The sequence below is a fragment of the Pipistrellus hanaki genome (assembly GCF_964339955.1).
Source record: "Pipistrellus hanaki genome assembly, chromosome: 15".
NCBI classification, from domain to species: Eukaryota; Metazoa; Chordata; class Mammalia; order Chiroptera; family Vespertilionidae; genus Pipistrellus; species Pipistrellus hanaki.
In genome coordinates, this window is record NC_140517.1 from 3,386,226 (window position 1) to 3,398,235 (window position 12,010).

Consider the following 12,010-nt stretch of genomic DNA (forward strand, 5'->3'; position numbering starts at 1 on the left):
GATGATCCATTCAGTTGTACCCTTTTTGTGTCATAAGATATTCCATGCTGAGTAGCTCTTGTTTGTTTCCACATTAGTCTGACCCTCAAGACTACAGATTTTTAATGAGCAAAAGACTACATGTATATATCTATGTCCACAGTCCATAACATAGTGCTTAACTTAGAGAAATTTCTCAGTAAAAGTAAAAGGCATGTAAACTTAGATTGATTTTGAATTAATTAAACTAAACTGAACATAGTGAATTTACACACTTCTTGCCTTGCTTTTTGTGTTTTAGAGTAAGTTTTGGAAAGCCCTGAAACCTGTTTACATAAATGTTTACATCCTTTGATCAATATTTCTATTCTTAATTATTTCCCTTAGTTTGAATTTTTAGAATAAGTGTAGGTCACAAAGATTTATTTTAGCACAACCTACATTGAATTGTGAATTAGGTGAAGAAAATCATGATTCAGAAATTTAGCTTAAAATTATTTTTTATGGTTATTGCAGATGCAAATACAATAACCTTCATATTATTTACAAAGCCAAAATCCAGATTCTTTTAAATTATATTACTGTCCTATCATAAAATTATAAATATATGATAATAAGGATTTTAAAGGAGTTTAAAAGCTTTTAAGTTGATTTGGTATGTTGGTGAAATTATTAGTAATTTCTTTTTCTCACTTCCTATAATTATTTTTATACAATTGAAAGGTGATAATGTAAGACAGTGTTATAAGCCAAATAGAAAAAGGACGTTCAAGTAATAGCTGTTAAATCTTACAGAACAGCTTGGTTATTGACACTCCAAGAATCAGGAAGCAAACAAGACCCTTTAGTGCCACAAAAGATGAATTGGCTGAGTTATCTGAAGCCGAAAGCGAAGGGGAGGAAAAGCCCAAACTCCGGAGGCCCTGTGACCGTTCCAATGGATATGGAAGAACGGAGTGCTTCAGAGTAGAGAAAAACCTGCTGGTTTATGGGTGAATATTGTTTTTAACACCTACCGTCATAGTCTGCTCTGTAAAGTTACTGAAAACCAACACTATATTCTAATATATTTTTACCTTGTTAAATCAATAGAATACATTTTAAAAGTACCCTGAATTTATATGTTTAACATATATTTAATAACAGAATGATGGGACCTTCTTGTGTTTTAAATTATAAATGTATCACTAAAGTCAAATCTCTCGTTCTCAGGTTTGCATATTTAGTAATACAAAATGAATAGTGTTATCCATTAAGGAATAAAATATACTAGAAATTACTATACCATGGCTCTGCCTTTCACTCATGGGGGAAACACTTCATTAGGTATATCCTATTAGTGACAAAATGTGTGTTCTGCAGTTTTCATGCCATTTATCCATGAGCTGTGTTTTTCTTTAAAATTTGACTGAGGAATAATGTAAATGTACATTTTTTTTACCAGGTGGGGCCGATGGAGAGAGATTCTATCTCATGGTCGCTTTAAGAGACAGTTAAACGAGCATGATGTGGAAATAATTTGCCGAGCCCTCTTAGCATACTGCCTCATTCACTACCGAGGAGATGAGAAAATTAAAGGCTTCATATGGGACCTCATTACTCCAACCGAAGACGGACAAACTCGAGAGCTTCAGAATCATCTAGGCAAGAACCTTCTTTCATTTTCTTTTTAAGTTTATTTTTACTTATCTAATTAGTACTTACTTATCATAGTACCCTATAAAATATTGTGGCATTACAATGTTAAAGAACCTTTAACCTTCACCCTCAATTCAAGTTTCAACTTAGAAAACCAATGTTATACTTTTGTGGGGGGGGGGGGTTACATATTGGGCAAACAACCAGGATTAGGAAAGTCTCCCATATGAGAGACAAAGTGTAAAAAGAAACTCATAAATTGAACCTGAAGTCAAGGACTATAAAAGGAGAGCACAGCTTAAAAAAAAAAAACCCACATCATTGTCTTCAAAGATATTCTTTTTTTTTTTTAAATATATTTTATTGATTTTTCACAGAGAGGAAGAGAGAGGGATAGAGAGTTAGAAACAACCATGAGAAACATCGATCAGCTGCCTCTTGCACACCCTCTACTGGGGATGTGCTGCAACCAGGGTATATGCCCTTGACCGGAATCGAACCCGGGACCTTTCAGTCCGCAGGCCGATGCTCCATCCACTGAGCCAAACTGGTTTTGGCTTCAAAGATATTTCAAATATATTTTTATTTTGAAATATTAGTAAGGTGTGGTAGAAACATTCAAAGCACAAGCAGACCTCTTTTAAATTATAAGTATAAATAAAACAGTAAATAGGATTAAATGATGAATGTGCGATAATTTTGTTAGGGAAAAGTTCAAAAATATAGAACATTGCTGGTTTTATTAGGAAAATTTAAGTATGTGTCTTTAAATATGCACTGTTTAGCTTCCAAACCAGCAAAGGTGAAGAGGACTGGAATGCAAAACGATGTTAACATAGAACAAAATACAATTTGAGGTGGAAGGCATTGATTGGTATTTTTAAAAGGACATTACATAATAGAAAAGACCAATCCATAAATGAAGTATGAACTTGTATGCACTGAACAAAATAGTCTCAAAACATAAAGACAACATCCACCAAAATTTTAAGGAGAAATGGACAAATCTACATAGGGCTTGTATTCACAATTGTGATGGAACTTTTAGCTGGTAGAATACAGCAAGGAAAAGATCAACGAGGTAAGAATTGAAAGGAGAGGGGACACATGTAATACTTTAAACAATAAAGATATAAAATTGTTTTTTAAAAAATTGAAAGGCGGAAAGGAGGAATCCAAACTGCTCGAGTAGTGATTGTGAAAAATTGTAAATGAAACAATTCAAGCATCATTGAAGATTAATACAAGGTGTATAGTATAATCTTACAATAGATTTTACACAGCAATTAAAATGGATGAATTAGAGTCTCACCAAATATAAATCTCAAAAAAATATCAAGAGTAGTCAGTACATTGCTGAATTACATGTATAATGTCTGAATATTTAATACTAAATATTTATCCAACATAGGACTATAAATATGCATGTAATGCAAAAGCAAATTTAGGATAGGGATTCTCTCTGGAGAGGAAGGAGTGAAGTGAACTTCAGCCATGTATTATTTCCTTCAGTAAAAACAACCAAAGAGAAGATAGGTTCACATTAAGAATGGGAATCTTTTATTGTATTTTTGAAATATTTCACAACAAAAATGACAAAGAAATAAAATGAATGTAGCTCTCTTGAATAGGGATCCAACATGGCTATGCATAATCCATGTTATTAGTAAAATCAGTTTTGAAAATCCAGGCCAAATCTTACTATTCTATAGGGGAGCAAAAGGAAAGCAAAGGGAAAGGTTTGATCTTTCAGTTTTTACATTTGAAAGAGAAAATGTGTTTTGGAACAAAAAGGAGAGGAGACTCATTTGAGATAGAATAATTATTGGGGGAAGTTGTCTTAATGTGTGTGTATCGCTGACCCACCTTCTTGTGATTGAATCAGTATTGTTACCATTGTCATTTTAAAGATCTTTGTATAGCCAGTAAGGACCTCTGAAAGTCTCCAGAAGTTCATTACATTGGAAAAAATCTTTCAAATTGCAGGTTTGTATACAAATTATCCCTGATTTCACATGCCCGTCTCATTTCTACAGGTCTTTCAGCCCCCGTACCCAGGGGCCGAAAAGGGAAGAAAGTAAAGACCCAGACAAGCTCATTTGACATACAGAAAGCAGAATGGCTTCGAAAATATAATCCTGAGCAGCTACTTCAAGATGAAGGCTACAAAAAACACATAAAGCACCATTGTAATAAGTATGTCGTGGGGTATTTTTAACACAGCTCATTATAAGTTTATTTTTCTAAATTAATTAGCAACCTTTAAGCATGCTGATCTTGAGTACAGAGACAGTGTGGTCTAGGACTAGTCCTAATCTAATCTTTCAGAGTATACATCCACAAATCATGGTCTTCTTGTGTCTCTTTCTATCAACAGAGAAATAAAACTAGCCATTATATCTTTCTTGGATATTAAATAATGATGATTGTGAAGATTTTGGAGAAATCTATTTGATATATATGATAGTAATGAGATTTATTTAATCAAAATTAATTAATTATTTCATTATAAAAACTTCACGTACAAATTCTTTTCTAATCTAAACCCCATGGATGGCTTTTCTTTAGTGATTAATACTTTTGTATCTTTTGTCTTTTTCCTCATCGTTAGGGTTTTGCTTCGTGTAAGAATGCTATATTATCTAAAGCAAGAAGTCATTGGAAATGAGTGCCAGAAAGTATTTGATGGAGTTGATGCAAGGTAAGTGAAATAACTTGTTTATATTTTTCAGTAACATGATTAGGCAAAAAACTGTGTAACTGTCTGTATAAGTGGCTCATTTGTCAATAAAATTCACAAGAAGAAAAATTCACCAAACTTAGAGCATTAACCCTTGCTAATTTGTTACCTTCTATTTATTTATTTTTTTAAGTGACATTGATGTTTGGGTCCCAGAACCAGACCACTCAGAAGTTCCTGCTGACTGGTGGGATTTTGATGCTGATAAGTCACTCCTTATTGGAGTTTTTAAACATGGTAAGTGAAAAGTAAAGTTGGTGGACTCTAGTTCTCCTCATTGATTTCCACTGGCAGCTTTATTCCAGCCACATTCATGTTGCTATGTATGTCATATAAAGCATTCACATCCACGGTGTCTTTCATCACTGCATTTCCTAGTGAAGAATCGGGGCTTATGTCCTCTGTGCCCTGCACGGAGCCGCACACAGCTCCCCCTCTCGGGAAGACTTCTTACGGGAAGCGTGCTGTGTGTGTTTGATTAGTTTTTCCCCTTTTTCATTCTAACATAAATTCAATCTAAACTTTCAAATATACATAGTACCAGGTCATGTACTATTTGTGATAATTTTAGAAAACATGTATGTATCATTTTAATATCCAGTCCCTTTAGTCTAGGAATGTCATTCTTCATACATATGAGGGTGCTGGTATGCATACATCTTCCTTTTATCTTCTTGACTTTGACCACTGGTGACCTCCAGGCTATGAGAAATATAACACCATCCGAGCAGACCCGGCATTGTGCTTCTTGGAAAGAGTGGGGAAGCCCGACGAAAAAGCAGTGGCTGCGGAGCAGAGGGCCAATGACTACATGGACGGGTACGTGCACCTCCAAGGCAGGAATTCCCTGCATCTCTGCCAGCATCGGCATATTCTATGTCACAAATAATGTAGTCACAGCACAACTGGAGTTTATGGTCTAGAAGAGCTAATGGTAAGAGCTCTAGGAAGTTAGCACTTGTCCAACAGAGTAGGATCAGGGAAGAGGTGGACCTGCCCCACCCGCTTTTTTTTGATGAGTCCTTTAATTTCCTATTCCTCATAGTCATGGTCATTCAGGCCATAAAACGTTAGGGGTATTGGAGGGAAGAACGCTACAACTGAAGAGAAATAAAATGTTCGTTATACCACTCATAAGGCCCTTTTATTATCTTACCAAAAGAAGAAAGTAAGAGACTGTATGTTAAGGTTAATAATTCCACATTTAAAAGTGAACATGGGAGAATGAGTAAATTAAAACTAGATTTCTTCTGACTTTGCATATTATGCTAAGGCTTGGTTTCCCCTGGCCAAAGAACAGAGACTTCAGTCTCACTTTTAAAACACCAAAGAGTCCTTCCCACAAGATTCCATTTGTTTGTTTTATCAATAGAAATGTAAGTCCAGTCAAATTATTATTAAATTTGTTGGTGTTTTAATAGGGATGTGGAAGATCCAGAATACAAACCTGCCCCAGCTTTCTTTAAAGATGACATAGAGGTATGCTTTAGATCATATTTTTAAATCCTCAATTTTAATTGTTCTGTGGCTTCTTTTGTGTGCTTTTCCTAACACATAATCTGTGGAGTGGGGGAGGAATGGTAAAAGAGATTAGGAATTTCCATATTCTATATGAGAGCATGCTAAAGACTAGATGATGCTATAGCTGTCAGGTAGGATTTGCTGGTCTTGGGTGCCATGGGGCTACCAACGGGGATGTTTCTAGCGAAGGCTGCTGGCCAGCAGGTGCTAAAGTAGCTGCCTGATCTACAGGAAGTGGCGCTGGGAGAGCCGGGAGAGCCATGGGAGCTGAGCAGTGGGGAAACACCAGAATCGGGAAGTCAAATCATTGTTCTCCTACAGTGTCTCTCAAGCAGAACTTACCATGCTGTCTAAGAAAAAAAGATTTAAAGAGCCCACATCCGTTTTCTTAGAGCTAACAAGAGGCATTGAGAGAGGCGGTAAATTTAGAGCTGAGGCAATAAATCAATAACCAGCACAGTGGAATACGTAATAAAATTTTTTAGTGACAAAGAGAATAGTATGATAATATCTTTACAGTATGCGAAATAGGCATTCCAGGAGAGACGAGAAAGTATAAGGGAGAAGAATTTTTCCAAATTTGATGAAAGACATGAATTCTCAGATTCAAACAATAACGTGAATGTTGTCAAGATAAATAAAATTAAATCTACTTTATTCCTGCTGGAACTATAGATATACCAAACAAAGCAATGTTAAAAATTAACAAGACAAAAAAAAGACCCACCTACAAAGGGATGATAAATCTAACTAAGCTTTTTTAAAAAAATACAAACTGCCGAGACTGGTTTGGCTCAATGGATAGAGTGTCGGCTTGGGGACTGAAGGGTCCCGGGTTCGATTCCGGTCAAGGGCATGTACCTTGGTTGCGGGCATGTCCCCAGTGGGGGGTGTGCAAGAGGCAGCTGATTGATGACACTCTTTCATCGCTGTTTCTAACTCTCTGTCTCTCTCCCTTCCTCTCTGTACAAAATCAATAAAATATATCTAAAAACACACAAAACAATACAAACTAATAGACATTTGGAATAAAACCAAAGTTATAAATATGTTAAGTTTATAATAATGTTACAGTACCTAATTGAAGATGCTCTCTTGACAGATAAAAATTATGTATACAGCACAAGCAGATTGTTTAGAATTAAACAGAAAAGATTTGAATGTTTTCTAATAACCAAATATCAAAATGAGTAAATTATGTGAGAGTTGGTATAAAAAAATAAAAAAAAAACACAATTGTAAATAAAACCTGAAGCGTTTTTACAATTAGAGAAAGGGTGGAGGAAAAGAAACCAATTTAAATATAATCATAGAAAAAAATAATTTGAATAATGATTGGTCTAAATATCAATGTCTATAGAGAAATACGAAGGGGTGAGAATTAATAACAGATTATAGTTTTTAGTTTTGCTAAATAGATCATTTAAGAAAGTTTGATTTGCTTTTCTTCTTATCTGTATTTTGACCCAATACCCTGTGACAATTTCTATTTTCTTTTAAAAGGATGATGTTTCCTCACCAGGAGATCTTGTTATAGCAGATGGAGGTAAATTGCACTTAATTATTTAATATTATTGTAAATTACTCTCCTCATGAGATCAAAAACTAATAAATTTTTGTAATGCTTCAAATGTATGTGATATTTTTGTTGAAGACAGTTGCAGTGACTATTGGACATACTCGTTGACTGAGAATTTAACAATATTTTTAGCTGCAGATCTTCACTCAGTGACTCAGGGAATTGTTAGAGAACGGAAGCTGATTTTTTTATGTCTGGATTATTAAACTTATATATGAGATTTTATCATTCAAGTGTTAATTCAACAATTCATTCAGCATGTTATTAGTTCCATATGCACATTAGGGAACATTCTACACAGCTTTGCTGTGTGATACCCAGATAGGAAAGCACTGTCCCCAGAGTACACTCACGTCCTCCTGTGAACCCAGGGGAGTCTGCCTCACCCATGCATAGTTCACTCAGAACTGAAGAGGAGATTTGCTTAGCATGAATGATTCCTGCTTGGTGGTGGTATATTTAAGTATAATATCACACCCGGGAAATAGACTACAAGATCCTGCGCTGTATTGGGTGTATACAAACTTAAAGATTGTAGCATTATTCTATTGAAACATAAGTTCCCCCCAATGACTTGCAAAATGTTTTGATTTTAGTTGAGAAAAATTTAATACAGAATAGATCGATTAGAAAAGTTTACAGTATTCAACTTGGATTGAAATCAATGGATTTCTATTTGACTTTTTATTGAAGGCATTGAGTACTCACCAGCCAGTAAGATAGATTGATTAGACCTGTTGATACAAGGTTGTATTTTTTGTGCAAGTAGAGTTCTCTTTAAATATATAACATGTGGTTCTTCATTCCACTGTGATTACTTATTTTGAGTTGCTCTTAAAGCTTGTTGTGATGTTTTTAGAGCTAAGTTAAAACTATTTAATGATGAGAGATTTGGTTTGATTTTTCACATAACCAGGTTGAAAGAAAATTTTGTTTTAGAATAGGGAATTTTTATTACTTTTGTAAACTTCATCACAGTGTTTGGTTTGCTTTTTTAGTCTTTTTCAATTGACATGAGTTTCTTTAAATATAGATGGTCAACTGATGGAGGGTGATAAAGTTTATTGGCCTACTCAGTCAGCTTTAACCACACGTTTGAGGCGTCTCATCACTGCATATCAGCGCACTAATAAAAATAGACAAGTCCAGCAAATCCAACCTACTTTCTCAGTGCCTGCCAGCGTCATGCAGCCTCTTTATGAAGAAGCCACTCTTAATCCTAAAATGGCAGCCAAGATAGAAAGACAGCAAAGGTAAGATAAAAAATCACACTGTACTATATAGTATCTAAATATAATTGGTCATCTGAAGGCCATTAGGGTGTGATTATTCACTTTGGGAAAAGCATCTATGGGTAGAGGAATTGGTCAAAACAAAACATATACACATATGTATAAATACATACCCAAATATGGTAAAACTAGTAAATATTATTGCAGCTTATGGTTACTAGGCATACATGTCAGTTCTTCATTCTTTTTCTTTTTTTTAATACATTTTTTATTGATTTTGTACAGAGAGGAAGGGAGAGAGAGAGTTAGAAACATTGATGAGAGAGAGTCATCGATCAGCTGCCTCTTGCACACCCCTTACTGGGGATATGCCTGCAAGCAAGGTACATGCCCTTGATCAGAATCGAACCCGGGACCTTTCAGTCCCCAAGTGGACGCTCTATCCATTGAGCCAAACCCGTTTCGGCAGTTCTTAATTCTTTTGTCATGTTTATGACCAGTTTGATGTGAAAAATAGGAAAATGCAGAGCAAGCTCAAGAATTATCAGTGAAACTTAAATTACATAAAATAAATTCCATTCTCTTTAAATTGTTACTTCTATGAAATATTAGAATATATGAAAGACAAACCCATCTATGCTTTATACACAGGAAGAACCCTTGGAACTACTATGTCAAAGGGGCACAAATGATGGTAGAACTTCTTACAAGAGACCCTTTTAAGAAAACAGGCAAACTTATCGCATCCCAAAAACTTAACTTCTTAAAAATGATAGAGTACACAGAAAAGAATAGGAATGTTTAGCCAGAACCTGGCCCCCTTATTAAACGTGATCCTTGGATATTCTCTGGGAGTTGAATCAAGGGTTGTTGGGGGTTTCTTTGGTGGTGTTTTTTTTTGTTTTGTTTTGCGTTTTGGTGTGTGTGTGTGTGTTTTTTCCCCCCATTTGCAGTTCATCATTGTACCAGAGCTTACTTAGTCTGAAACTTTAGATTTTAGCAATTCTAGACGTAATTTTCAAATACTACTAATTCTATAACTAAAACAACATCAGCTTTTTATTTCTCACATTTAATTGTGTTGATCAGGTAGTTGTGCTTCTCATGGAATTTGCTGGAAGGTCTGAAGTGGCCTCATTCCCATGGCTGACTGGCTGCCAGTGGGGGCTCAACTCTTAAGAGGGAGCCTTCCTAGTGGCAGAGACAGAAGCTGCAGGTTTCTTTTGGGCCAGCCTCAGGATTCCAAAGTGCCACTTCTGCCCCCTACTGCTGGTCAACAAACGTCAACAGGGCCAACCAAGATTTAGCGGAAAGAGAAAAATTATACAAATAATTTCTGGCCATCTTTACTCCACCACATACATTTTCCTCAATATGTGGGATCTGGATTAGTTTTCCTAAGATACAAGTTTTATTGCGATACTCAGTGACTCCTTATTATAGGTGTAAAGTCAACTTCAATTTAGGCATCATTGTGCATTTCTAATTTTATCCACTGTTGTTCTCTCAGCCAGAATGACCTCCTCATTATTGATTCAACATTTTATCGCCTGTAATTATACTCCTTTTCCTACTCTCTAGTCCATACCTACTCCATCCTTCAGAGCTCGAAACATGTCCAAGCCTTTATTATAGTACTAATTTTTTTCTCAACCAGTTCAGCTTCCAGTACTCTCTCTGTTTTCTGCACTCTTATAGCACTCATTTAAATAAATGATTCATTTGTCACAGTAATATAAGATGTTATAATGACATTTATTTTTCCCTTTCTGTGTCTGCCTAAGTTGTAAATTCTTTGAAGGTAGGCACTGTGTTATGTCATGTTATGTTTCGTTTTGTTTTGTTTTGTTTTCTCTCTATGCACTCTTCCAATTCATCCTTTTTTGCCATTCTTTTATCACTGTGTTGCAAGGTTCATGTGTCTTGATTGGTTTCCCATACTCACAGTTTTACAACATCATTACCTTAGTCTTCTTAATGCATCACTATAAAAAAAAAAAGTCACCTGTTAATGTCCTTCAAAGGACTTTCTCATGTGCTTTTTCTAATTTACACAACAGTTCTGTGAGTTAAATATTACCCTCTTAAGTATCTCTATTGAATAGTCTAGAAATGATTTTTAGGCAGTCATTTAGAGTGTTCCTGAATTTGTCCCCAGTGTAAACCGTCTCCTTGTCAATCTGGAATACTATCCCCCCAAAATGTAGATTTCTTCCTATTTTGCTTATTTGATGCCCTCTTTCTTACATGTCCTGCCAATCTTAGCTTGTTCCATCTTAAATACCACTCTGTGATACTTTATCTCATCATGCAATTCTAAATTGACCCTTCTTCTGTGCTCTCCTAATAGTCTTTGGATTCTACTTTATACAATAAACATTTTAAATGTTTTATCTTTTTCCTGAAGGTAGGATCATCATATCTTATAATCTCATATCGTGGGTATCTCTCACATAAATATGCAAAAAACTATTAAAGTGTTAGATACTTGCAGTGTTTTAAGTGTTTATTCTGGTCATTATATTCAGCATTTTAATAAATGTTAATTTCAGTAACCAGTATGACTTTTTCTTTCATCTGATTCAAAATAGATGGACAAGAAGAGAAGAAGCTGACTTTTACAGAGTAGTGTCTACATTTGGAGTGGTATTTGATCCTGACAGAGGTCAATTTGATTGGACAAAATTTAGAGCTATGGCTAGGCTGCATAAGAAAACTGACGATAGCTTGGAGAAATATTTGTATGCATTCATGTCTATGTGTCGGAGGGTTTGCCGTCTTCCTTCCAAAGAAGGTATGTATAAAATTCCTCCTCCCCATGTTTTGGTCAAAGAAGCAAAATCATTAACATTACAAAATTTTTTTTTTTTTTATTGAATTTATTGGGGTGACATTAGTTAATAAAATCAGAAATTTTCAATATTATCTAATTCAACAAGTCAACACTTTTCCAGAATTGTAAATAAAATATGCCAAAGGATTCCCCAATTTCTTCTTCCTATTAAAATGAGATCTAAAGAGAATAAAGGTACACGTTGCATTTTGAGAAAATAGCTAGTGTTTTATTAGATTTATGATTCGGGGAGGTAGCAGATGAAGGATAGCTTTTAGTAAATAGCAGTAACTTACATTTTTAGCCCATAAGAACTGAGAGGAGCTATGCTAGAGGGCGTATTTACATGCATTATTTTTGCAGGCAATGAGGCCTTCACTCAAAGGACATTTTAAAGAGTTTTAGTAAGATGAAATCACCCAGGGCCTTCAAAAAAGACAGCTACCCCCAGGTGCCAATGCTCATCTAAGGGACTGTTCTGGGGTGTG

At 35.2% G+C, this 12,010-nt stretch overlaps 1 protein-coding gene across 4 annotated transcripts in view; it reads left to right on the forward strand.

Annotated features, from left to right (window-relative positions):
• The window catches only part of CHD9 (chromodomain helicase DNA binding protein 9), a 139,730-nt gene that overhangs the window by 109,873 nt on the left and 17,847 nt on the right, over positions 1-12,010 (forward strand). For all 4 annotated transcript variants that reach the window (XM_084905451.1, XM_084905452.1, XM_084905453.1 and 1 more), the window contains 10 exons: positions 775-971; positions 1,424-1,623; positions 3,654-3,813; positions 4,229-4,318; positions 4,491-4,594; positions 5,059-5,176; positions 5,779-5,836; positions 7,382-7,424; positions 8,491-8,710; positions 11,281-11,483. In XM_084905451.1, coding sequence (XP_084761577.1) covers positions 775-971; positions 1,424-1,623; positions 3,654-3,813; positions 4,229-4,318; positions 4,491-4,594; positions 5,059-5,176; positions 5,779-5,836; positions 7,382-7,424; positions 8,491-8,710; positions 11,281-11,483 — 1,393 coding nt within the window. The remainder of the gene's footprint in view (positions 1-774; positions 972-1,423; positions 1,624-3,653; positions 3,814-4,228; positions 4,319-4,490; positions 4,595-5,058; positions 5,177-5,778; positions 5,837-7,381; positions 7,425-8,490; positions 8,711-11,280; positions 11,484-12,010) is intronic.